At 43.8% G+C, this 27,987-nt stretch overlaps 1 protein-coding gene across 1 annotated transcript; it reads left to right on the forward strand.

Moving 5' to 3' along the window:
• LOC311112628 (alpha-2,8-sialyltransferase 8E-like) lies at positions 1 to 27,751 on the forward strand (the record flags this gene model as incomplete). The annotated part of the gene is made up of 9 exons (XM_084155775.1): positions 1 to 83; positions 15,578 to 15,661; positions 15,944 to 16,030; positions 16,101 to 16,245; positions 16,338 to 16,450; positions 16,843 to 16,929; positions 26,554 to 26,671; positions 27,335 to 27,499; positions 27,569 to 27,751. The coding sequence occupies 9 exons, from the start codon at positions 1 to 3 to the stop codon at positions 27,749 to 27,751; spliced, it is 1,065 nt and encodes a 354-aa protein (XP_084011901.1).
• Positions 27,752 to 27,987: the final 236 nt, after the last annotated feature.

The following is a 27,987-nucleotide window of genomic DNA, read 5'->3' on the forward strand; positions in this document are numbered from 1 at the left end:
ATGTGTTACCTGGTAATATTCATTCTCCTCTGCTCCGGAACTCTCCTGTCTATTACACTCATAGACTACTACCAACACCAAAGGTACGTTTGTAATGCTGTGTGTGTGTTTCAACCCAAAAAGTCAATTTAATAATGTATTGTGCTTTTATGTTTTTGGACAGACATCGGTTAATTGATAATTGACAGCCCTCCCATCCATTTGGCCTGCTAATTATGTGCAGGTGATTAAAGGTGTGGGAGAGGCACATGGGGAAGATCTCAATTGCATACTCCTAGTGTCCTCTCTTCTCCTGCTCAAAACCCATTGGAAGAGAAGGTCAGGGGGCAGGAACCTCTGGCTTTCTCATCCAATGGATTTTGAGGAAGAGACGAGGACACGAGGAGTATGCAATTAGATCTTACCAACTAACAATTTTAGGGAGAGAGAATTTTTATTACGTTATCCGTAATGTTCCCTTGATGTTTGAGTGTCCAGTGTTCCATTAGTTAGGGGAAAATTCCATGTATGTTAGCAAAAACTTAATGAGAACCTATTTAGCATGTTTGCCATTAGTTAAGAGAACATTCCGTTAATGTCAAAAATAACTTACCCAGAAAGTGGTTACCATGTTCTCAAAATATCCAATATTAAGGTTCTAGACACGTTTCATGGAACGTTGCAAGAACATTAATGTGTCCAGTTTTCTGATGGTTAGGAGAATATTCCATCAACGTCCCACCAAACATACACAGAACATGATTGCCATGTTCTCAGAATATAAGATATGAATGTGCTAGACACGTTTCATGACCGGGAGACCCATGGGGCGGCGCACAATTGGCCCAGCGTCGTCCAGGGTAGGGGAGGGAATGGCCGGCAGGAGAAGTAGCTCAGTTGGTAGAGCATGGCGTTTGCAATGCCAGGGTTGTGGGTTCGATAAAATAATGTATGCGCTAACTGTAAGTCGCTCTGAATAAGAGCGTCTGCTAAATGACTAAAATGTAAAATGTAAATGTAATGAAACGTTGCGGGAACATTTCTGTGTATCAGTTGTCAAAATGTCACCTGATGGTCCCGAAGAAACATTCTCCCCCTCCAGAGTTTTTTAAAATTACACATCACGACTTGTTACAGAGCCCATCAAGGCCCTGATTGGTGAACCACTGATCCATTCACAGTTCTTTGTCTGTTGGCAAGGTTAGGGAAAACACACAGTGCTTTTAACATAGTGTTTTCAACTTACATATTTGACATACATGATTACATTGTGCATGTTCATTTATACAGTCGTTATTATTCAGCATGTCCTCACCAGGAATTTCAACTCGCTCTGAAAAAGATCTGATGTAATTGGTCAAAAGACCAGGTGCGTTTCTAGGATTTGAAGACATTGTGGGCTTAGCCCAATGCCAGTAGGGGGGTCTGGGGGCCTCCTACCCCGGCAAAAAAAAAAAAGAATTTCAACAGCTAAATGCATGAATTTGGTGCACTTTGAGATGAACACTGAGAGAGTAGATCTTTTTCAGGTAACTTGCACTTTCCACAGCACACACTTCCAGTACTCAATTACAGTAACTACTGTGGGTCTCTCTACTCTGGAACACATATCTACAGTAGAGGTCTTCACGGATCCACCTGTACCTGAATACCCAATTCGGGACCCAAGCGGGTCCATATCCAGAATTCTAAATAATGTCAAGGGTCTGGGTCAGATCTGATATGATGGTCTCGGATATATGTAATTTTAACTGACTTGTCCAGAACGGCCTGCACAGATCCGAACATGACTGCTGCAGTAGAGAGAGATATTTTAGAATTTATGCTGCTGCTCTTGCTTTTCACAAGAGGGAGAGACCAATCATAAGTCATCAAAGCGGCAATAGGCTACAGTCATAGAGCCTCACTGTGTGGCAAAAGTTAGGAGATATCAAATCAATGGAAGATGGAATTAAAATGATGGAGTTAAATGAGAAGGATAGAATACAACGACCAAGAGCCAACAGGTAGGCTGCTGCTTAATATTCTGAATGGAGATGTCGTTATTTGTAACTGTAGGATGAGAGTGCATGCACTGCAGCCTCAATTAGCCTAGCTAGCTAATGTTAGCTAGCTTGACTAGCTTCTCCCGGTTTGATGCAGTCAAGACAGGTATTACGTAATCATTTTTGATGATAAATAACCTAGCTATGACAGCTAATATTCTACTATTGCGCAAGTCGGCTTTGTTGGTTGCTGTCTCTGGTCTCTCCCTCTCTGCTCCCCATTTCACTCGTTCACAGTATGGCCCCTCCCCCGCCCACTAGAGCGGCACCTCAACCTCCCTCTCGCACTTTGTCAGCTCTGGTTAATAAAGTAGCTTAAAAAATGACTTTTCTGCTGCTTCCCTCACTCGGATCAGATCGGACCGGGTCTGGATCCGACCAGGTCTATACGGAACGGGTCTAGTTGTCCTCAGGTCCGTTCGGAACAGGTCTCTATTAAAAAAGCTTGTTTATGCATATTGGGTCCGGGTGGGAAGGCCCCAGGTCCCTTTCCAACTATTTGGACCTGTAAAGACCTCTAATTCACACTGTATTGCCAAAAACCTCCACACCACCCAACAACTTCAAACAGACTCTGACCTGTCCAATGAGACAAACTGATTAAAGGATCCAACAGCACCCAAACACTCTCTCTCTCTCTCTCACTCACACACACACTGTGCAGTAATTAGAATCCATAGAGCAGCTTTAAGTTATATTCTACTGTGTGCTCACCCTTCCTCTGCCTCTCTCCATCATCTCTCTTGTCTACCCCCCCCCCCCATGTTTTACCTTTTTACTGTATTTCACCTGTTTATAATTTGTGCAAATAAATACAACTAATTAGTCTATAGAGCAGCTTCAAGTCATACAGTCTACTGTGTGCTCAACCCACCTCTTCTATCTCTCCCCGTCTGCCCTCTTTTTACTTTCTTTGTGTGTTTGTTGCCGTCTCAGGTTCTTGTCTCCTTTTTCTATCCTCTTCTGTTATATTCTGTTCTTATTGTGTCACTCTCCATCTTATCCTATTATTCTGTTGCTGTCTCTGTGTTTTGTCTGGTGTGTCTCTCTCCATCACTTATTATTCTGTTGCGGTCTCTGTTTCTTGACTGGTGTGTCTCCATCATATCCTCCTATTCTGTTGCTGTCTCTGTCTTGTCGGGTGTCTCTCTACATGATCTACTCTTCTGTTGCTGTCTCTGTCTTGTCTGGTGTCTCACTACATGATCTACTCTTCTGTTGCTGTCTCTGTCTTGTCTGGTTTCTCTCCATCATATCCTCCTATTCTGTTGTCTCTGTCTGGTGTCTCTCTACGTGATCTACTCTTCTGTTGCTGCCTCTGTGTCTTGTCTGGTGTGTCTCTTTGCAATCTAAAACAGTCAAGGGGATGCTGGGGTTGCATAACTTGTTTTGGGCCTTTGTCTGAGTGACCTAAATCATCAACTTCCCTACCAGTTGCCCCTGGCAGCTGCTGTTCTAAGTGCTCCACTGGCCTGCTGTTCTCATCTGTCCTCCTCCTTGGCTCATATGCAAGGTAGCAAGGTAGCAAGGCAACATGTCATTAGTTGGTTTTAAAGGGTGATTGAACTTCCTGATTTGGCATCGTCTTTAGATTTGGTTTATTGAGAAATGCTAGCGGCCATGACTGAATTCAAATGTGAGTTGGTTTCGGGGTGTGGTTTGATGTGAGTGTCTCGTGTGTGGGTGTGTGTTCGCAGGTGGGAAGAGTCAGCCAAATTATTTCAACAATACGTTTTAGCCGGCTGGTGTGCGACCAGACTTTTAATTTGGATGGCCTATCTCGGGGGCTAGTTAGGGGACAAAAATAAATTATACAATGTAAAAGAGATACTATTTTCATGTTGCACACCTTTTAGTTTTCTCATTAAATGCTTTCAATATTTGTATATTAATTTCTACAATTTAGAGTTGGTTGGAGGTTTTTAAGTCATTGAAATTTGGAGCTATTGGAATTTTATCACATTGTCCCGTACATTGTTTAATTTACAGATGGTCCCTAACTAGCCCCATAGGGATATCCAAAGTCAACCCAAATGTACCACATGCATTACAATCGGTTCACGTGCAGCTGCACTTTGAATTGATGATATCTTGTGTGCTGCCAGCTGTGGACATGTGGGTAGGACTGAAATTAACCCAACCTTAATTTACATTGTGATGCAATCACGACCACAAGTCTCACAAAACTCAGTGTTTGACGAGACTGACCTCATGACAAATGTATCCTTTGTAGTCAATTTTGACAGTAGAATAAATGTTTCTGACTCTTATCAATGCCACGGGCTGTTTTCTAAATGGGAAGTTGTTTTTTAGGGGTAGTTGCTCTTTAAAGTTACTGTATACAGGCACGACCAGGGCAACTCAACTGTAAAGAAAAATTCAGATGTCCGCATAACCGAGCAACACAACTCCAAACATGATAGATAAGAAGCTACATAGCCCCTAGGCTATATGAATATAAAGAGACATGAGCCAAAACATTTTACCTGTAGAATGGAATAAGACCGTGACCAGATTTCTATCCAACCTTTTTATGCCTTTTCTGTCTGGCTTCCCCTTTTCTGGCTGCCCTCCCCCTTCACTTCTAAATTCAAGTTTGTTTACTTGTCATATACACATGATATACAGTGCATTCGGAAAGTATACAGACCCCATCCCTTTTTTCACATTTTGCTACGTTACAGCCTTACTCTAAAATTGATTAAATTAAACGTTTTTCTCAACAATCTACACACAATACCCCATAATGACGAAGTGAAAACAGGTTTTTAGAAATGTTTGCACATTTATTAAAAATAAAAAAACATACCTTATTTAGATAAGTATTCAGACCCTTTGCTATGAGACTCAACATTGTGCTCAGGTGCATCCTGTTTCCATTGAGATGTTTCTACAACTTGATTGGAGTCTACCTGTGGTAAATTCAATTAATTGGACATTATTTGGAAAGGCACACACCTGTCTATATAGGGTCCCACAGTTGACAGTGCATGTCAGAGCCAAAACAAAGCCATGAGGTGAAAGGAATTGTCCGTAGAGCTCCGAGACAGGATTGTGTCGAGGCACAGATCTGGGGAGGGTCCGAAAAAATTTCTGTAGCGTTCAAGGTCCCCAAGAACACAGTGGCCTCCATCATTCTTAAATGGAAGAAGTTTGAAACCACCAAGACTTCCTAGAGCTGGACCCCCGGCCAAACTGTGCAATCGAGGGAAAAGGGCCTTGGTCAGGGAGGTGACCAAGAACCCACTGGTCACTTTGACAGAGCTCCAGAGTTCCTCTGTGGAGATGGGAGAACCTTCCAGAAGGACAACCATCTCTGCAGCACTCCACCAATCAGGCCTTTATGGTAGAGTGGCCAGACGGAAGCCACTCCTCAGTAAAAGGCAGATGATAGCCCGCATGGAGATTGCCAAAAGGCACCTAAAGGACTCTCAGACCATGAGAAACAAGATTCTCTGGTCTGATGAAACCAAGATTGAACTCTTTGGCCTGAATGCCAAGCGTCACGTCTGGAGGAAACCTGGCACCATCCCTAGGTGAAGCATGGTGGTGGCAGCGTCATGCTGTGGGGATGGTTTTCAGCTGCAGGGACTGGGAGTCTAGTCAGGATCGAGGGAAAGATGAATGGAGCAAAGTACAGAGAGTTCCTTGACGAAAACCTGCTCCAGAGCGCTCAGGACCTCAGAATGGGGCAAAGGTTCACCTTCCAACAGGACAACGACCCTAAGCACACAGCCAAGACAACGCAGGAGTGGCTTCGGGACAAGTCTCTGAATGACCTTGAGTGGCCCAGCCAGAGCCCGGACTTGAACCCTGTCGAACATCTCTGCAGAGACCTGAAAATAGCTGTGCAGCAACGCTCCCCATTCAACCTGACAGAGCTTGAGAGGATCTGCAGAGAAGAAAGGGAGAAACTCCCCAGATACAGGTGTGACAAGCTTGTAGCGTCATACCAAAGAAGACGCAAGGCTGTAATCTTTGCCAAAGGTGCTTCTACAAAGTACTGAGTAAAGGGTCTGAATACTTCTGTAAATGTGATATTTCTGTTTTTATTTTTAATACATTTTCAAAAATTTCTAAACCTGTTTTTGCTTTGTCATTTTGGGGTATTGTGTATTGATGAGAAAAAACATTTAATCAATTTTAGAATAAGGCTGTAAAGTAACAAAATGTGGAGAAAGTCAAGGGGTCTGAACTTTCCGAATGCACTGTACATGGAGTACACAGTGCAATGAAATGCTTAATTGCAGGTTAACCTGTTGACATGCAACACCAATAGAACAAGTAAGTAGCTAAGTGAAAAAAATGAGTTGTATTTGTTTTCATATATATCAATTTTTTACAAATAGTTACATAGCCTATATGATAATAACAGTCATGAGCCAAGCATGTTTACCTGTAGAATGCAATAGGTTATAAGCCCTCTATGATTAATTTCATTTTGTCAGTTCTACCGCCTCAACATTACCAATTTTTAAACAGGGTTAAATGTCTAGTTGTAGTAAAGTTCAGCTTCCTTCCACAGGGGGGCACTGTGTCACTGTCAGAAGATTGACTGAAGCACATCAAATCAAATCAAATTTTATTGGTCACATGCGCCGAATACAACAGGTGCAGACATTACAGTGAAATGCTTACTTACAGCCCTTAACCAACAGTGCATTTATTTTTTACAAAAAAAGTAAAAATAAAACAACAACAAAAAAAGTGTTGAGAAAAAAAAGAGCAGAAGTAAAATAAAGTGACAGTAGGGAGGCTATATATACAGGGGGGTACCGGCTAGTTGAGGTAGTTGAGGTAATATGTACATGTGGGTAGAGTTAAAGTGACTATGCATAAATGATTAACAGAGTAGCAGCAGCGTAAAAAGGATGGGGTGGGGGGGCAGTGCAAATAGTCCGGGTAGCCATGATTAGCTGTTCAGGAGTCTTATGGCTTGGGGGTAGAAGCTGTTGAGAAGTCTTTTGGACCTAGACTTGGCACTCCGGTACCGCTTGCCATGCGGTAGCAGAGAGAACAGTCTATGACTAGGGTGGCTGGAGTCTTTGACAATTTTGAGGGCCTTCCTCTGACACCGCCTGGTATAGAGGTCCTGGATGGCAGGAAGCTTGGCCCCAGTGATGTATTGGGCCGTACGCACTACCCTCTGTAGTGCCTTGCGGTCGGAGGCCAAGCAGTTGCCATACCAGGCGGTGATGCAACCAGTCAGGATGCTCTCGATGGTGCAGCTGTAGAATTTTTTGAGGATCTGAGGACCCATGCCAAATCTTTTCAGTCTCCTGAGGGGGAATAGGCTTTGTCGTGCCCTCTTCACGACTGTCTTGGTGTGTTTGTACCATGATAGTTAGTTGGTGATGTGGACACCAAGGAACTTGAAGCTCTCAACCTGTTCCACTACAGCCCCGTCGATGAGAATGGGGGCGTGCTCAGTCCTCTTTTTTTTCCTGTAGTCCACAATCAAGTGGTCGTCTGTAGCTCAATTGGTAGAGCATGGCGCTTGTAACGCCAGGGTAGTGGGTTCGATCCCCGGGACCACCCATACGTAAAAATGTATGCACACTTGACTGTAAGTCACTTTGGATAAAAGCGTCAGCTAAATGGCATTATTTATTATTATCAGCCTTTCAAAGCACTTCATGGCTACAGACGTCAGTGCTACGGGTCGGTAGTCATTTGGGCAGGTTATCTTAGAGTCCTTGGGCACGGGGACTATGGTGGTCTGCTTGAAACATGTTGGTATTACAGACTCAGTCAGGGACATGTTGAAAATGTCAGTGAAGACACTTGCCAGTTGGTCAGCACATGCTCGGAGTACACGTCCTGGTAATCCGTCTGGCCCTGCGGCCTTGTGAATGTTGACCTGCTTAAAAGTCTTACTCACATCGGCTACGGAGAGCGTGATCACGTAGTCATCCGGAACAGCTGGTGCTCTCATGCATGCTTCAGTGTTGCTTGCCTCGAAGCGAGCATAGAAGTGGTTTAGCTCATCTGGTAGGCTTATGTCACTGGGCAGCTCACGGCTGTGCTTCCCTTTGTAGTCTGTAATAGTTTTCAAGCCCTGCCACATCCGACGAGCCTCAGAGCCAGTGTAGTACGATTCAATCTTAGTCCTGTATTGACTCTTTGCCTGTTTGATGGTTCGTCGGAGGTCATAGCGGGATTTCTTATAAGCGTCCGGGTTAGAGTCCCGTTCCTTGAAAGCGGCAGCTTTACCCTTTAGCTCAGTGCGGATGTTTCCTGTAATCCATGGCTTCTGGTTGGGGTATGTACATACGGTCACTGTGGGGACGACATCATCGATGCACTTATTGATGAAGCCAGTGACTGATGTGGTGTACTCCTCAATGCTGTCTGAAGAATCCCGGAACATGTTCCAGTCTGTGCTAGCAAAACAGTCCTGTAGCTTAGCATCTGCGAGTAGCCAGCCAGTAGCTACAGAAACAAAACCCATCAAATACACTTTTCTTAATATCATGACTTATATCAACATCCTTAGCTTGCCCATTCACTAAATATACTGTTAAATAGCTCTGACTGACAACCAATAGCTTAAGGATGCTGAATGCTAATGCTAGCTTATTAGCATTAGCCAACCCTTCTGCTGAGGGAGACTAGCTACTTGGCTACCACCAACCCTGCACAATCCTGTGGCTAACGCTGCTGCTGCACTTAGATTTTCTGGCTGAACTGCCCACTCCACCTCATTCGCTGTTGCCTGCTCATGCACAACCTGCTAGCCTTTCAATCAATCAATCAATCAATCAATTTTATTTTATATAGCCCTTCGTACATCAGCTAATATCTCGAAGTGCTGTACAGAAACCCAGCCTAAAACCCCAAACAGCTAGTAATGCAGGTGTAGAAGCACGGTGGCTAGGAAAAACTCCCTAGAAAGGCCAAAACCTAGGAAGAAACCTAGAGAGGAACCAGGCTATGAGGGGTGGCCAGTCCTCTTCTGGCTGTGCCGGGTGGAGATTATAACAGAACCATGCCAAGATGTTCAAAAATGTTCATAAGTGACAAGCATGGTCAAATAATAATCAGGAATAAATCTCAGTTGGCTTTTCATAGCCGATCATTAAGAGTTGAAAACAGCAGGTCTGGGACAGGTAGGGGTTCCATAACCGCAGGCAGAACAGTTGAAACTGGAATAGCAGCAAGGCCAGGCGGACTGGGGACAGCAAGGAGTCACCACGGCCGGTAGTCCCGACGTATGGTCCTAGGGCTCAGGTCTCTCAGTTGGCTTTTCATAGCCGATCATTAAGAGTTGAAAACAGCAGGTCTGGGACAGGTAGGGGTTTCGTAACCGCAGGCAGAACAGTTGAAACTGGAATAGCAGCAAGGCCAGGCGGACTGGGGACAGCAAGGTGTCAGCATGCCCGGTAGTCCTGACGTATGGTCCTAGGGCTCAGGTTCTCAGAGAGAAAGAGAGAACGAGAGAATTAGAGAGAGCATACTTAAATTCACACAGGACACTGGATAAGACAGGAGAAGTACTCCAGGTATAACCAACTAACCCCAGCCCCCCGATACATAAACTACTGCAGCATAAATACTGGAGGCTGAGACAGGAGCGGTCCGGAGACACTGTGGCCCCATCCGAAGAAACCCCCGGACAGGGCCAAACAGGAAGGATATAACCCCACCCACTCTGCCAAAGCACAGCCCCCGCACCACTAGAGGGATATCCTCAACCACCAACTTACAATCCTGAGACAAGGCCGAGTATAGCCCACAGAGGTCTCCACCACAGCACAAACCAAGGGGGTTTTTCTTTCCTTTGCCTTTCTTTCGGGAAGAAGTTCCGAATGTCAATATTTGCTCTGTGTTATACTGCAGGCTCTGACTGAAATTAGAGAGTGAACATTATTTACAATAAGGGTTGCATGGAGAAAATCTGACCTCTTTGTAATGAAAATGGATGGCCTTCCCTTCAGCAAAGTATATATTTACCTAAACGCTTGAAAAAACAAAAATGACCCTCCACTAAACCCAAAATAATAATTAAAACACAAAGTGGATAGCAGAGAACATCCATACCGTTTAACCTCACTTATTTGACAGACCAGAGCCTTATATGCCGTTTTAGAAACTGTTCTTCGTCCTGTAAGCATTACATGGAATTTGAAAAGGGCACAGGGCTGCGGGCCATAAGGTTGTGGGTTCACAGACCACTGTGGACAAGAGTAGGGGTAGAAAGATCTGCTTCTAGTAAAAGCATTGCATGAATCTATCATCGTATTTGCAGGTGCAAGGAAAAAATTGCCTTTTTAAATATATTTCATGCAATTCTGTCATTTTACATATTAGCAGAATATTTTTTAACACCACACAAATTACTGAAATTACAGGCTAAGAATGGACAGAGATAGGCTTATGTGCTCATCTTATCATGTTTCTCCAATGCCAAATCAGTGTGTCGTGTTTGCAAATGATTTAATCTAAGACATCATTAGGAATCTGAGCGTGGTACTTTCAAAAGTTAGGCCTACCTTTCCACCCCAGACAGTAGGACTACTAACACAGAAAAATTTAAGCTTTAACTGCTACTCTTCTTCCGTGGCTTAACCCAAAGAGAGAAGGTCACAAGTGTTTCCCTAAAAGCGGTCTAGGTTTAAACATCTTCTATTGTACAGAAAGTGAATATCTTAATCAATTGCAGCCGGCCGCGACCGGGAGACTCATGGGCAGCGCACAATTGGCCCAGCGTCGTCCAGGGTAGGGGATGGAATGGCCGGCAGGGATGTAGCTCAGTTGAGAGCATGGCGTTTGCAACGCCAGGGTTGTGGGTTCGATTCCCACGGGGGGCCAGTATAAAAAAAATATGTATTCACTAACTGTAAGTCGCTCTGGATAAGAGCGTCTGCTAAATGACTAAAATGTAAATGTAATTGATAGTGACAGATATAGATTACTTCTCATGCAAAGTCCATTTGTTTATCTCCTCGGCTATAGAAGGTTGTAGCTCAGCCTCTGGATGTCAAAGAAATGAAACAATGAAATCCCATATGCATCGGAGTCCTGGATAATTGACAGCTTGATTCTAGCAGAAAGCATTGCGGACCAATAGTCCGGGTGGCCATTTGATTAATTGTTCAGTAGTCTTATGGCTTGGGAAGCTGTTTGTTAAGGAGCCTTTCGGACCTAGACTTTTTGAGTATCTGGGGACCAATGCCAAATATTTTCAGTCTCCTGAGGGGGAAAAGGCATTGTCATGCCCTCTTCATGACTTTCTTGGTGTGTTTGGACCATGATAGTTTTTTGGTGATGTGGACACCAAGGAACTTAACTCTCGACCCTCTCACTACAGCCCCTTCGATGTAAATGGGGGCGTTAACCTAAGAAGAAACCTAGAGAGGAACTAGGCTCTGAGTCGTGGCCAGTCCTCTTCTGGCTGTGCCGGTGGAGATTATAAGAGTACATGGCCATTAAGGCTAGATTGATCTTCAACATGTTCATAGATAACCAGCAGGGTCAAATAATAATCACAGTGGCTTTAGAGGGTGCAAGAAAAAAATGTTTTGATCAGCAAGAGCATGGCAGGGCTCAGGGATGGAATATCCATTGCTGTGTGTAATGCAGCCTAGTTTTATTTACACCATCCCAGTAGCTATCTTAGAAATATACTGTAATCTTGCTCTGTGCGTCTCTGAGCATGCACTTCGTAACCTATAGGCTATGGATCATTTGATTGAGACCACACTAAATAGCCTATAGGCACAGTTCTAGCTTTTTGACTTACTGTATGTTCGTCCAACTCAATCTGCTTAACTAAATCACAATTAAATTGCTTTTGTTTCGATCAGCCTAATGCTTTCGGTCGGTTTCTGTAGGTACAGATGTAGGATCTTAATTTGAGCCAGTTTGCTACAGCAGGAAAATAGTCCTGCAGCAACAGGAAATGTGAATTATTATGTGGATTATAATTAATGGACATTTTTGTAGGGGTTGATAAATTTTTTTGTTAGGACAAATCAAGTCTGAAATTTCAAAGTGGAAATCACAAACTCTAGAAGCCTTTTTAAAACTCAAATGCACTCACTACAAGTTTGCATTTCTTGAAAATTCTGGTGGACTCACTAAACACATACTGTGTGCCCCTGGCAGTCCGTAAATAAATAAACAAGAAATTTGTGTCATCTGGTTTTCTTAATATAAGGAATTTGATGTATAGCTTTTACTTTCTACTTTTACTAAAGTATGACAATTGACCCTTCGCTAAACCCTGCCCCCCTTGGTTACTGTTGCAACCTCGGACAACGCATTCCCTGGAAGCCCATTTCCCCAATACGAACCACTGGCGAAATCCCCTCACAATGATCTCAAACTGTTTTTAGTATTCAATGAAATTAAACACAGACAACCCCTTGCTAATTAGGAGACTCTCAGGTATGTTTTGGTAGACTGTCATGACAATTGCTTCACGGGAATAGTATCCTGATGTTGACAGCAGATGATAGTTGTATTCATAACATGGCTAGCTTAGCTAGCTAACATACATTAAGAAAAAAATAGTTATATTAATTAGCTAGCTAGCATTAGCCACTTTGGGCGGTCAATGAGCTAGCAAACAATGTAACAAAAGTAGAATTTCGGATTCAAAAAATACTCCAGCAGGCTACATTTCAAGAATCACAGTAGCAGCCAAACCTGGTGCACTGTTAAATTATTTAGCCATTTAAACTATTTGTTTTGGATGAAAACTTTGTTATTGCAACGCCCTCAATGGCTTCCATGCATTTAAAACGTGTGCGTGTCCAAGGTGTTGGACTCGACAACGGTTGCTATCCATTGGAGTGCTGCGATTGGTTATCTCAAATTCTGGGGCGGGCTTAGCGAAGGGTCAATTGAGTACTTTTTCCACCACTGTACTTAAGTACATTTAAAACCAGATACTTTTAAACTAAAGTAGTATTTTACTGGGTGACTTTTACTTACTTGAGTCATTTTCTATTAAGGTATCTTTACTTTTACTCAAGTATGACAATTTAGTACTTTTTCCACCAATGTTCCCATGAAACATGTCTAGGACATATCTTATATTCTGAGAACATGGCAACCATCATGGCAACCAATGATCTTTTGGAAACAGTCCTTGTACATCACTGGAATATTCCTATGAAAACCTTAGGCAATGACCTAATGAGACTCTTAAGAGAACATTCTCTAAAGTTGTGGGAACATTTGTTTTTCGCTGGATTCCCATGGTTGTCAGTTTTTAACTTGACCTGTTTTTACGTCTGTATTTATTATATTTATGGAAAATAAAATTCATATTTTGGAGTAAATCCTGTTCCAGTCATATTTCAAACATTGTTTAATGTGAGAAGCATCAATCAGCTTCATTACTGTGGGTGTTTCTCAAAATGCATACTACCGTGCTCCGAGCACGCAAATTGGAGCACGGGAGGGTCGGAGTATGAGTCCAAATCAAAGTATGCGAAACGGAGCACAAAGGGCACTTCTCGAATGCATACTCCGTTTGTACATATTTTGAAGCATGCATCGATGCAAGCTTCATCGTAAAGTATGCAAAGAAATATAATGCAACCACTTAAAAAAGGAATGACAATTTATTGAAATCAATGGCGGCCATTATTTGAGCTGAAGCGAGAGAAAATACAATCAGAATGAAATGTTGCCTATTCACATCTCACATGTTGCCTGACTACAATATTTTATCTTGATACGTAAATGAATACATGCTGTGTTAATTTTGGAATGTTTACCTGCCAACGTAACATAGATCGCAAGCCCATAATAAGTAAATAGGGCTAGCTATTAGTAATGTTAGCTAGCCACAAAGAACTGTTAGCTAGCTACACACAAATAATTGATATCTATCTGGTTAGCTAGAATATTACGATTCACATATCTAGCTGATAATGATGAAGTAAAACATTTGCGTTTTGTATATCTTTTTTCATCTGTTGTTGCCATTGTCCTGGTTGGAAGAAGGTTCAGTGAATGGGGAGGTGAAGCGTGAGGTAATACAGTAGGGGGAGTGCGAGTGCTTCTCAAATGTATTGTTTTATGCATTCGTCACACTCTCATCCTCACAAGAATGTACTCAAGAGAACATGGTCAGAGAATGCACTCGGAGCATTAGTGTGGAGCACGGTAGTATGCATATTGAGAAACACCCTGTGTGTAATGGGGAAATTTAAGAGTGATTTAGTTTAGTGATCAACGCAATGCTTAGCATATTTTGAGTTTCTGTAAAACACATCCTTCTGTTTCACATGTTCACATGTTCTGTTTGTGACACTCAAAGTGCGGGTGTATGGTCACTAGACTTGAAGCTGAATGTTATGGATTATTCTCATATCGTTGATATTGATAGTGATTGATGCAAGACTGGTGGTACAAGGACCGAGGACACACGGATTATTCACTGTTGTATTGATGACATTCTATGAACACTGTGATTCTGTAGCAGCTGACAAAGTCACTACCTTTTCATTTGGGTTTCATACAAGCCTTTCTGGCTGGTGTTTACAGAACATTTGGTGCTGTCTGATTAAGAGGCCATTTTTATACTTTTTTTCTCTGTGCTTGTTTTTTCCTTCTGCTTCTACTTCTCCTTGTTGCAACTTGTATTCAACCGGATTGATTGTCCCCCACGATGAAATCGAGGAGGGGACTGTGGATCTGTCTCCGTCCGTTAGTACATTCGTAGGTTCATTCGTCACACACGATATCTCAGACAGCACTGGCCCGATTTGGACGAAACTTGGGCGAATGATGTGTCCTGACATAGAGATCCGGAATTAAAAAAATACATGGATTGGCCACCTGGTGGCGCTATAACAAGCAATTGAAAATGCTAAGTTTAAAGGTCATGCGCCTCACCCCTAAAGTCCTAAAGTCATGAAATTCTGTACATGAATCTTTCTCCTCACAAGGAACACATTTGCCTCAGGGACACGTAAGGTTCATGGATTTTCCGCTATTTCGAATTTTGTGAAAACTTCAAACGCTATTCCTCTGGCACCAAATGACCGATCTGCACGAAACTTGATATGTGGCATCTACGGACAAAGGTCTCTCAATGCAATATTTTCCAGATTAGTACCTAAAACAACATGGCCGCTATTGACCAATAAACAATTGCGTGGTCTGGTACATAAATGCATATAAATCAGTCCCAGATATTTGTATTGTAACATTTGGTACAGATGTTGCAAACACTGTCAATTCAACATATGCAAGAACATTCATGGTGCTATAACGGGCATATGTTTTTTTTTTTTTTTACTATCAGTATAGTCTAGTTTTAATTGGCCCCAGGGAGGTGGCGCAGCATCATTCGTGGATGACATGTTTACTGTTGCTTTGTTTTTAATTAGCTTCACCAACGACTGCTCTCCTTTGTTCATGGCGCTTGTAACGCCAAGGTAGTGGGTTCGATCCCCGGGACCACCCATACACAAAAAAAAAATGTATGCACGCATGACTGTAAGTCGCTTTGGATAAAAGCGTCTGCTAAATGGCATATTATTATTATTATTATATTATTCATGTGTGTGTGTTTTCATGCTTGCGTGTTGCAGAGATGGGTTCCTGGACTCTGTTCAGAAGAGGTTGCAGTGCAGGAGACTGAGAGAGAGACTGGTGACCATGACTACTATGAAAAAGTAGGTGGAGTTTTGAATTTGAATATTATTAGGATCCCGATTAGCTGACACCATGATGTCAGCTAATCTTCCTGGGGTCAGTGAGTGAGTGAAAGAGTTTCTCCCTTGCCTGACTTGCTTTTACTATGGTTTATGCTCATTCTAGTACATACAGTATAGTTCTGATCAGATCAACATGACAATCCAACTTCCATCCTGATCCAACAAGTTCTCCTCCATCTATATGTCTATGTACATTATGAGTTCTGTGTGTGTGTGTGTGTGTGTGTGTGTGTGTGTCAGAGTGGACATTGCCCTGTTCTCTCAGGAGGTGAGAGAGCTGATGGACTGTCCTTGGAGAATCAACCTCACACACAGAGAACTACACAGGTGAGATACACACCTTGCTCAGTCTTGCGATCTTCTCCAACAAACGTCCTGCCCCCCCCCCCCCCCCCAGGACAGAGTTGTGGTCGTGCTGTAATGCATCTGATAGGCTGATGGTGACCAGACAGAACACCGATCTGAACCAGAGTCTGTCCTACGAGATACAGAGGTGGAGGAAGAGAAAGGTGGACCAAGCACTATGGGAGATGCTGCCTCAGGTGTGTGTGTGCAAGTCTTCAGTTCTCAGACAAAGTTAGTCATTACACGATTGTGGTTTACCAGCATGGTGTGTGTGTATGTCTGTCTGTAGACCGTACCCTGGAGTAAAGGTTCGTTGAGTCGTTGTGCCGTGGTGGGAAGTGGAGGAATCCTGCAGAACAGCAGCTGTGGAGCAGAAATAGACAATGCTGATTATGTCATCAGGTATCAGCAACAACATCAATCAATCAATCAATCAATCAATCAAGCAAGCAAGCATAGATCAATCAATATGTTATTGGTAGTAAACTATTGTAATGTAGTGCTATTGTGTAGTGTTTAATGTTGATATGATGTGGAATGTGTTTGTAATATTGTTTGAATGTCTGAATGTTGTTTTATCCTATTGAAACTGGCACCTCTTTCTGAGTATATCACCCGTTTGTACATGGCGTTCTTTTTCAGTTAATTGTAATGTGAATGTTGTTGTGTCGTGTATTATTGAAGTAATGTCATGTGAATGTTGTGTGAATGTTGAATTAATATTGTGTGAATGTTATTTATAATCTTGTGTGGACGTCGTTGTTTCTAATTTGTGGTGTTTTTGTTGTTGACAGGTTTAACCTGGCTCCTATCAACAAGAGTTGTGATGTGGGAGTGAAGACAGACCTCATAACAGCCAACCCTAGCCAGATCATTAAAGGGTATATACACTACCAACAGGGTGGGGAGTAATTGATTACTTGTAATCAGTTAGATGTAATCTGATTACAAAAAACGTTAATCAGTTACGTTACCATCAAAAATATTGTAATCAGATTACAGATACTTTTGAAAAAGTAGATTACTTCTTGGATTACTTTTAAATTCAGAAAGGATGTTTTGTGGGAGCAAAAAAAAAAGACAACTTTGTTTTCTCAATTACATTCAATTCAGCATTGCAAAAAGCAGCATTCGCGCAAAACTGAAAGCGTGAACCACCGCATTTAACCATGGCAAGGTGACTGGGAACATGGGCCTGTACAAACAGACCAGCTATGCCCTACGTAAGGCAATCAAAGAGGCAAAATGACAGTACAGGGACAAAGTGGATTCGCAATTCAACGGCTCAGACACAAGACGTACAGTGGGGAGAACAAGTATTTGATACAATGCCGATTTTGCAGGTTTTCTTACTTACAAAGCATGTAATTTTTATCATAGGTACACTTCAACTGTGAGAAACATAATCTAAAACAAAAATCCAGAAAATCACATTGTATGATTTTTAAGTAATTAATTTGCATTTTATTGCATGACATAAGTATTTGATCACCTACCAACCAGTAAGAATTCCGGCTCTCACAGACCTGTTAGTTTTTCTTTAAGAAGCCCTCCTGTTCTCCACTCATTACCGGTATTAACTGCACCTGTTTGAACTCGTTACCTGTATAAAAGACACCTGTCCACACACTCAATCAAACAGACTCCAACCTCTCCACAATGGCCAAGACCAGAGAGCTGTGTAAGGACATCAGGGATAAAATTGTAGACCTGCACAAGGCTGGGATGGGCTACAGGACAATAGGCAAGCAGCTTGGTGAGAATGCAACAACTGTTGGCGCAATTATTAGAAAATGGAAGAAGTTCAAGATGACGGTCAATCACCCTCGGTCTGGGGCTCCATGCAAGATCTCACCTCGTGGGGCATCAATGATCATGAGGAAGGTGAGGGATCAGCCCAGAACTACACGGGACCACAGTCTCAAAGAAAACCATTAGTAACACACTATGCCGTCATGGATTAATGTCCTGCAGCGCACGCAAGGTCCCCCTGCTCAAGCCAGCACATGTCCAGGCCCGTCTGAAGTTTGCCAATGACCATCTGGATGATCCAGAGGAGGAATGGGAGAAGGTCATGTGGTCTGATGAGACAAAAATAGAGCTTTTTGGTCTAAACTCCACTCGCCGTGTTTGGAGGAAGAAGAAGGATGAGTACAACCCCAAGAACACCATCCCAACTGTGAAGCATGGAGGTGGAAACATAATTCTTTGGGGATGCTTTTCTGCAAAGGGGACAGGACGACTGCGCCGTATTGAGGGGAGGATGGATGGGGCCATGTATCGCGAGATCTTGGCCATCAACCTCCTTCCCTCAGTAAGAGCATTGAAGATGGGTCGTGGCTGCGTCTTCCAGCATGACAACGACCCGAAACACACAGCCAGGGCAACTAAGGAGTGGCTCCGTAAGAAGCATCTCAAGGTCCTGGAGTGGCCTAGCCAGTCTCCAGACCTGAACCCAATAGAAAATCTTTGGAGGGAGCTGAAAGTCCGTATTGCCCAGCAACAGCCCCGAAACCTGAAGGATCTGGAGAAGGTCTGTATGGAGGAGTGGGCCAAAATTCCTGCTGCAATGTGTGCAAACCTGGTCAAGACCTACAGGAAACGTATGATCTCTGTAATTGCAAACAAAGGTTTCTGCACCAAATAGTAAGTTCTGCTTTTCTGATGTATCAAATACTTATGTCATGCAATAAAATGCAAATTAATTACTTAAAAATCATACAATGTGATTTTCTGGATTTTTGTTTTAGATTATGTATCTCACAGTTGAAGTGTACCTATGATAAAAATTACAGACCTCTACATGCTTTGTAAGTAGGAAAACCTGCAAAATCGGCAGTGTATCAAATACTTGTTCTCCCCACTGTATGTGGCAGGGACTCCAGACAATCACAGATTATAATGGGAAAGCCAGACACGTCGCGGACTAAACACCTCCTTCGCCCGCTTCAAGTAAAACACAGAGCCGCCGCCGCTCACGAGGACTGTGAGCTCTCGTTCTCCGTGGCCGACGTGAGTAAGACTTTTAAGCGTGTTAACCCTCACAAGGCTGCCGGCCAGACTGCATCCCAAGCTGCGTTCTCAGGGTATGTGCAGATCCACAGATGATGCAATCGCCACTACCCTATCCCATCTGGACAAGAGGAATACCTATGTAAGGATGCTGTTCATTGACTACAACTCTGCTTTCAACATCATAGTGCCCTCCAAGCTCATTGCTAAGCTTGGGCCCCTGGGTCAGAACCCAGCCCCGTGCAACTTGGTCCTGGACTTCCTGATGGGCAGACCCCAGGTGGTGAAGGTAGGCAACAACACCTCCGCTACGCTGATCCTTAACATGGGGGCCACAATGGAGAGGTTGAAAATCTTAAAGTTCCTTGGCATGCACATCACTGACAACCTGAAATGGTCCATTCACACAGACCGTGATGAAGAAGGGACAACCTCAGGAGGCTGAAACATTAGGCTTGGCCCCTACGACCCTCACAAACTTCTACAGATGCACCATAGAGAGCATCCTGTCGGGTTGTTGCAACTGCACCGTCCACAACCGCAGGTGTCTTTGCCCCCATGTCACAGGAAGGCTAAGAAGATCATCAAGGACCTCAGCCATCAAGGACCTCAGCCACCTGAGCCATGACCTGTTCACCCCTCTACCATCTAGAAGGCAGAGACAGTACATGTGCATCAAAGCTGGGACAAAGAGACTGAAAAACAGCTTTTATCTCCAGGCTATCAGACTGTTAAATAGTCACCACCAGCCAGCCTCCTCCCAGTACCCTGCCCTAATCTTTAGTCATTGTTACTAGCCGGCTACCACCCGGTACTCTGTCCTGCCCTTAAAGCCCTTGTTTACAGTGAGGGGAAAAAAGTATTTGATCCCTGCTGATTTTGTGCGTTTGCCCACTGACAAAGAAATGATCAGTCTATAATTTTAATGGTAGGTTTATTTGAACAGTGAGAGACAGAATAACAACAAAAAAATCCAGAAAAACGCATGTCAAAAATGTTATAAATTGATTCGAATTTTAATGAGGGAAATAAGTATTTGATCCCTCTGCAAAACATGACTTAGTACTTGGTGGCAAAACCCTTGTTGGCAATCACAGAGGTCAGACGTTTCTTGTAGTTGGCCACCAGGTTTGCACACATCTCAGGAGGGATTTTGTCCCACTCCTCTTTGCAGATCTTCTCCAAGTCATTAAGGTTTCGAGGCTGACGTTTGGCATCTCGAACCTTCAGCTCCCTCCACAGATTCTCTATGGGATTAACGTCTGGAGACTGGCTAGGCCACTCCAGGACCTTAATGTGCTTCTTCTTGAGCCACTCCTTTGTTGCCTTGGCCGTGTTTTTTGGGTCATTGTCATGCTGGAATACCCATCCACGACCCATTTTCAATGCCCTGGCTGAGGGAAGGAGGTTCTCACCCAAGATTTGATGGTACATGGGCCCCGTCCATCGTCCCTTTGATGCGGTGAAGTTGTCCTGTCCCCTTAGTAGAAAACCACCCCCAAAGCATAATGTTTCCACCTCCATGTTTGACGGTGGGGTTGGTGTTCTTGGGGTCATAGGCAGCATTCCTCCTCCTCCAAACACGGCGAGTTGAGTTAATGCCAAAGAGCTCCATTTTGGTCTCATCTGACCACAACACTTTCACCCAGTTCTCCTCTGAATCATTCAGATGTTCATTGGCAAACTTCAGACGGGCATGTATATGTGTTTTCTTGAGCAGGGGGACCTTGCGGGCGCTGCAGGATTTCAGTCCTTCACGGCGTAATGTGTTACCAATTGTTTTCTTGGTGACTATGGTCCCAGCTGCCTTGAGATCATTGACAAGATCCTCCCGTGTAGTTCTGGGCTGATTCCTCACCGTTCTCATGATCATTGCAACTCCACGAGGTGAGATCTTGCATGGAGCCCCAGGCCGAGGGAGATTGACAGTTATTTTGTGTTTCTTCCATTTGCGAATAATCGCACCAACTGTTGTCACCTTCTCACCAAGCTGCTTGGCAATGGTCTTGTAGCCCATTCCAGCATTGTGTAGGTCTACAATCTTGTCCCTGACATCCTTGGAGAGCTCTTTGGTCTTGGCCATGGTGGAGAGTTTGGAATCTGATTGATTGCTTCTGTGGACTGGTGTCTTTTATACAGGTAACAAGCTGAGATTAGGAGCACTCCCTTTAAGAGTGTGCTCCGATTCTCAGCTCGTTACCTGTATAAAAGACACCTGGGAGCCAGAAATCTTTCTGTTTTGAGAGGGGGTCAAATACTTATTTCCCTCATTAAAATGCAAATTAATTTATAACATATTTAACATGCGTTTCTCTGGATTTTTGTTGTTATTCTGTCTCTCACTGTTCAAGTAAACCTACCATTAAAATTATAGACTGATCATTTCTTTGTCAGTGGGCAAACGTACAAAATCAGCAGGGGATCAAATACTTTTTTGCCTCAATGTACATACTGTTTTAACCACTTCATATACTGTATTCTAGTCAAGGCTCATCCTATATAACTACTGCTGTACACACCTTTTCTATTCATAACTGTCCATACTGTCTTTCACACCATTATACAGTGGACACCACTTCAAATTAGTGGATTTGGCTATTTCAGCCACACCCGTTGCTGACAGGTGTATACAGTCGCGCACACAGCCATAGACAAACATTGGCAGTAGAATGGCCTTACTGAAGAGCTTAGTGACTTACAATGTGGCACTGTCATAGGATGCCACCTTTCCAACAAGTCAGTTCGTCAAATTTCTGCCCTGCTAGAGCTGCCCCGGTCAACTGTAAGTGCTGTTATTGTGAAGTGGAAACGTCTAGGCGCAACAACGGCTCAGCCGCGAAGTGGTAGGCCACACAAGCACACAAAACGGGACTGCCGAGTGCTGAAGCGCATAAAAATTGTCTGTCATCGGTTGCACCACTCACTACCGAGTTCCAAACCGCCTCTGTCAGCACAAGAGCTGTTCGTCGGGAGCTTCATGAAATGGGTTTCCATGGCCGAGCAGCCGCGCACACAAGCCTAAAATCACCATGCGCAATGCCAAGTGTCAGCTGAAGGGGTGTAAAGCTCGCCACCATTGGACTCCGGAGCAGTGGAAACACGTTCTCTGGAGTGATGAATCACTCTTCACTATCTGGCAGTCCGACGGACGAATCTGGGTTTGGCAGATGCCAGGAGAATGCTACCTGCACTAATGCATAGTGTAAACTGTAACGTTTCGTGGAGGAGGAAAAATGGTCTGGGGCTGTTTTTCACAGTTCGGGCTAGGCCCCCAAGTGAAGGGAAATCTTAACTCTACAGCATACAATGACATTTTAGAAGATTCTGTGCTTCCAACTTTGTGGCAACAGTTTAGGGAAGGCCCTTTCCTGTTTCAGCATGACAATGCCCCCGTGCACAAAGCGATGGTCCATACAGAAATGGTTTGTCGAGATCGGTGTGGAAGAACTTGACTGGCCTGCAGAGAGCCCTGACCTCAACCCCATCGAACACCGTTGGGATGAATTGGAACACCGACTGCGAGCCAGGCCTAATCGGCCAACATCAGTGCCCGACCTCACAAATGCTGTTGTGGCTGAATGGAAGCAAGTCCTTGCAGCAATGTCCCAACATCTAGTGGAAAGCCTTCCCAGAAGAGTGGAGGTTGTTATAGCAGCAAAGGGGGGACCAACTCCATATTAATGCCCATGATTTTGGAATGAGATGTTTGACGAGCAGATGTCCACATACTTTTGGTCATGTAGTGTACATACATTAGTACAAAACATTAGGAACACCTTCCTGAAATTGAGTTGCTCCTCCTTTTTGCCCTCCGATCAGCCTCAATTCGCCGGGGCATGGACTCTACAAGGTGATGAAAGCATTCCACAGGGATGCTGGCCCATGTTGACTCCCATGCTTCCCACAATTGTCAAGTTGGCTGGATGTCCTTTGGGTGGTGGTCCATTCTTGATACACTCGGGAAACTGTTGAGCATGAAAAAACCAGCAGCGTTGCAGTTCTTCACACACTCAAACCCCACCCACTTGGGAGCCAGGCCCACCCACCTGAGAGCCAGACCCAACCAATCAGAATATGTTTTCTGCCATAAAAGGGATTATGACAGACAGAAATACTACTCAGTTTCTTCAGCTGTCCGGGTGGCTGGTCTCAGACGATCTCGCAGTTGAAGAAGTCGTATGTGGAGGTCCTGGGCTGGCACGGTTACACGTGGTCCATGGTTGTGAGGCCGGTTGGACAGACTTCCAAATTCTCTAAAACAACGTTGGATGCAGCTTATGGTAGGGAAAGGAACATTCAATTATCTGACAACAGCACTGGTGGACATTCCTGCAGTCAGCATGCAAATTGCACGCTCTCTCAAAACTTGAGACATAGTTGGCATTGTGTTGTGTGATAGAACTGCACATTTTAGAGTGGCCTTTTATTGTCCCAAACACAAGGTTATGATCATGCTGTTTAATCAGCTTCTTGATATGCGCACCTGTCAGGTGGATGGATTATCTTGGCAAAGGAGAAATGCTCACTTACAGGGATGTAAACAAATGTGTGCACAAAATGTAAGAGAAATAAGCTTTTTGTGCTTATGGAAAATTTCTGGGATCTTTTAATTCAGCTCATGAAACATGGGACATACACTTTACATGTTGCGTTTATATTTTTGTTCAGTGGGTATATATATTCCTGACTCTGACAATGATCGTTCTGGAATTTCTTGATTTCTGTTTTTATTTTTTGGATTTGTGTGTATTGTTAGCTATTACTGCACCGTTGGAGCTAGAAACATGAGCAAAATATGTGAACGCAACCAATACAATTTGATTTGAAATAGAATTAAAGTGAAATATACCCGACAAGTGTGAGTGGTTTAGGTTAATTTCCCATCCTTTGTGGGCTCTACCTGTCATTCAGCAGAAGGGCGCATTTGCCAATGTACTATTAGCTGATAATGTTTACTTTGCAAGCTACCGATGGAAACTTTTTACAGTTGGCTAAACATAGTTGAAGTAGACTTAATGTACTTTTCTCCAACCAACATAGGCCTACCTAGCGAAGTTAGCTATCTCCTTTTCAACATTGTTTTAAGTCTTTAATCACGATTGCTGCTTACAGACATGATATACAGTGGGGGAAAAAAGTATTTAGTCAGCCACCAATTGTGCAAGTTCTCCCACTTAAAAAGATGAGAGAGGCCTGTAATTTTCATCATAGGTACACACACTATGACAAACAAATTGAGAAAAAAAAATCCAGAAAATCACATTGTAGGATTTGTAATGAATTTATTTGCAAATTATGGTGGAAAATAAGTATTTGGTCAGTAAAAAAAGTTTCTCAATACTTTGTTATACACCCTTTGTTGGCAATGACACAGGTCAAACGTTTTCTGTAAGTCTTCACAAGGTTTTCACACACTGTTGCTGGTATTTTGGCCCATTCCTCCATGCAGATCTCCTCTAGAGCAGTGATGTTTTGGGGCTGTCGCTGGGCAACATGGACTTTCAACTCCCTCCAAAGATTTTCTATGGGGTTGAGATCTGGAGACTGGCTAGGCCACTCCAGGAACTTGAAATGCTTCTTACGAAGCCACTCCTTCGTTGCCCGGGCGGTGTGTTTGGGATCATTGTCATGCTGAAAGACCCAGCCACGTTTCATCTTCAATGCCCTTGCTGATGGAAGGAGGTTTTCACTCAAAATCTCACGATACATGGCCCCATTTATTCTTTCCTTTACACGGATCAGTCGTCCTGGTCCCTTTGCAGAAAAACAGCCCCAAAGCATGATGTTTCCACCCCCATGCTTCACAGTAGGTATGTTGTTCTTTGAATGCAACTCAGCATTCTTTGTCCTCCAAACACGACGAGTTGAGTTTTTACCAAAAAGTTATATTTTGGTTTCATCTGACCATATCACATTCTCCCAATCCTCTTCTGGATCATCCAAATGCACTCTAGCAAACTTCAGACAGGCCTGGACATGTACTGGCTTAAGCAGGGGGACACGTCTGGCACTGCAGGATTTGAGTCCCTGGCGGCGTAGTGTGTTACTGATGGTAGGCTTTGTTACTTTGGTCCCAGCTCTCTGCAGGTCATTCACTAGGTCCCCCCGTGTGGTTCTGGGATTTTTGCTCACCATTCTTGTGATCATTTTGACCCCACGAGGTGAGATCTTGCGTGGAGCCCCAGATCGAGGGAGATTATCAGTGGTCTTGTATGTCTTCCATTTACTAATAATTGCTCCCACAGTTGATTTCTTCAAACCAAGCTGCTTACCTATTGCAGATTCAGTCTTCCCAGCCTGGTGCAGGTCTACAATTTTGTTTCTGGTGTCCTTTGACAGCTCTTTGGTCTTGGCCATAGTGGAGTTTGGAGTGTGACTGTTTGAGGTTGTGGACAGGTGCCTTTTATACTGATAACAAGTTCAAACAGGTGCCATTAATACAGGTAACGAGTGGAGGACAGAGGAGCCTCTTAAAGAAGAAGTTACAGGTCTGTGAGAGCCAGAAATCTTGCTTGTTTGTAGGTGACCAAATACTTATTTTCCACCATAATTTGCAAATAAATTCATAAAAATTCCTACAATGTGATTTTCTGGATTTTTCTTTCTCAATTTGTCTGTCATAGTTGACGTGTACCTATGATGAAAATTACAGGCCTCTCTCATCTTTTTAAGTGGGAGAACTTGCACAATTGGTGGCTGACTAAATACTTTTTTTCCCCACTGTACTACATTGAGTGATGGACCATGTCAAATTGGCTAGCTAGCTAATAACAGATCACGTCAATATGGCTAGTTAACAAGCTAACTTTCTGGGAATAAACTAGATGGCTGTATTTGTTTGCCATCTATAGTGGTGATGACAGTAGTCCGACTGACAGCTTCACCAAGACGAGGACTTTCCAAAAGCCTAATCTCTGATGAAGCAAGCTAAATGACAAATTTTTTGCTTAGCTAGATACATGCCAAATGGATAGGCAACCCTCACATATCTGAACATACTTGATCAATTGATGTTTACTGATCATGAAAAGCATGCAGTTACTTGCTGTATAACTCTGATGATAGCGCTAAATTTGGAATAATCTGAAATATGTAGTTCTGACTATGCTCTTCAAGATGTGACCAAATACAGTGTAGTTCAAAAATGTATTTAACAATCCCTTGTAAATGGCATGAGTTATCAATGGTTTTAGCATAGCTGGGGGCCTCCTTGCCCCCCAGCAGCCAAATCGAATGCTCTGCACCATATTGTGATGTTTTTTTTAAACAATCTATACATTATCAATACTCACCATCATTATACATGATCAGTACTCGCCTGTCTCTGCCTCACACTTGTTCAACATGATTTCACAAACTCAAATTGATTCTTGACGTCAAGTCGATTTTACACATTTGTCCAACTGCCACTAACATCAACTGCCACTAACTCCTCCCCTCACTTTTCTCCTACCTCCGCCCCTCACCTGTCTCCTCCCCTCCCCTGTCCTCAGGTACCCTGACCTCCAGCGGAACCCTGGACCCCTGACAGAAGTCCTGTCAGTCTATGGCCACGCCCATCTACTTCTCCCAGCCTTCTCCTTTGCCTTTGGGACCGCCCCCTGCTTCAAGGTGAGCTGCTACCATGAAATGAGAAGGCGGGGAAATAAGTTTCCCTAAAAACACGCCACTTGGAAACCGCTACGACCGGAAGTGACTTTTTTGTGACAGGTTAGGAGAACTTAGGAGACTTCACGTAGCAGGTTAGGAGAATTAGGTTAAGGTTAGGAAAAGGGTTATGGTTAGCGAAAAATGCTTTCCTAACCTGCTTCAAAAAGTCACTTCCGGTCGTAGCTGCATCAGTGGCGTGTTTTTAGTGAGTCCCAGACAGTGGAGGCTGGTGGGATTAGCTGTAGGAGGACAGGCTCATTGTAATGGCTAGAATGGAATACATGGAACGAAGTCAAATGTGGTTTCCATATGTTTGACTTGTTTGATACCGTTACATTTATGCCATTCCAGCCATTACGATGAGCCCGTCCTCCTATAGCCCCTCCCACCAGCCTCCACTGGTCCAAGATGAGACTAGGTAAAGCCCTGGTAACCTGCCCGGGTAAGGGCCTATTTTTTCATCAATAAGTATTCCACGGGCCGGTCTTGGTAGCATTTTTAAGAATGAAAAATTTGAATACTAACATTTTGATCCTGGGGGAGAGGAGGGCTGGGGAAGGAAGGGGGCTGGGAGAGGAGAGTAAATAGTGATGATGTCATTAATCAGTCTTTGTTCCGTACCAGGTGTACCACGCCCTCCAGAAGACCCGCCCCCAACAGAAAGTGGTGTTCTTCCACCCAGACTACCTGATTGAGCTGGGCAGGTTCTGGCATCGTCGCGGGCAACGAGCCCGACGGCTCTCTACTGGTCTGATGCTGGCCAGCACTGCTTTGGAGATCTGTGAACAGGTAGGTGTGTGTGTTTTGTTTGTTGTGCGTCTGCGTGTGTGTTTCTAAGTCTCTATTTCTCTCTTTCAGGTTCATCTGTACGGCTTCTGGCCCTTCCCTCTGGATCTATCCCACAATCCTTTGCCCCATCATTACTATGACAACGTGGGTCCGAGCCGCAGAATGCACGCAATGCCTGAAGAGTTCCTGCTATTACTACAACTCCACAGCCAGGGGGCGCTACAGCTACATGTTGGACCCTGTACACTCTAACCCCTACACCATAACCCCCACAACCTTGTTACTACAACTCCACAGTCAGGGGGCGCTACAGCTACATGTTGGACCCTGTACACTCTAACCCCTACACCATAACCCCCACAACCTTGTTACTACAACTCCACAGTCAGGGGGCGCTACAGCTACATGTTGGACCCTGTACACTCTAACCCCTACACCATAACCCCCACAACCTTGTTACTACAACTCCACAGTCAGGGGGCGCTACA

This window comes from Coregonus lavaretus (genome assembly GCF_964263955.1).
Source record: "Coregonus lavaretus genome assembly, chromosome: 3".
Classification (NCBI taxonomy): domain Eukaryota; kingdom Metazoa; phylum Chordata; class Actinopteri; order Salmoniformes; family Salmonidae; genus Coregonus; species Coregonus lavaretus.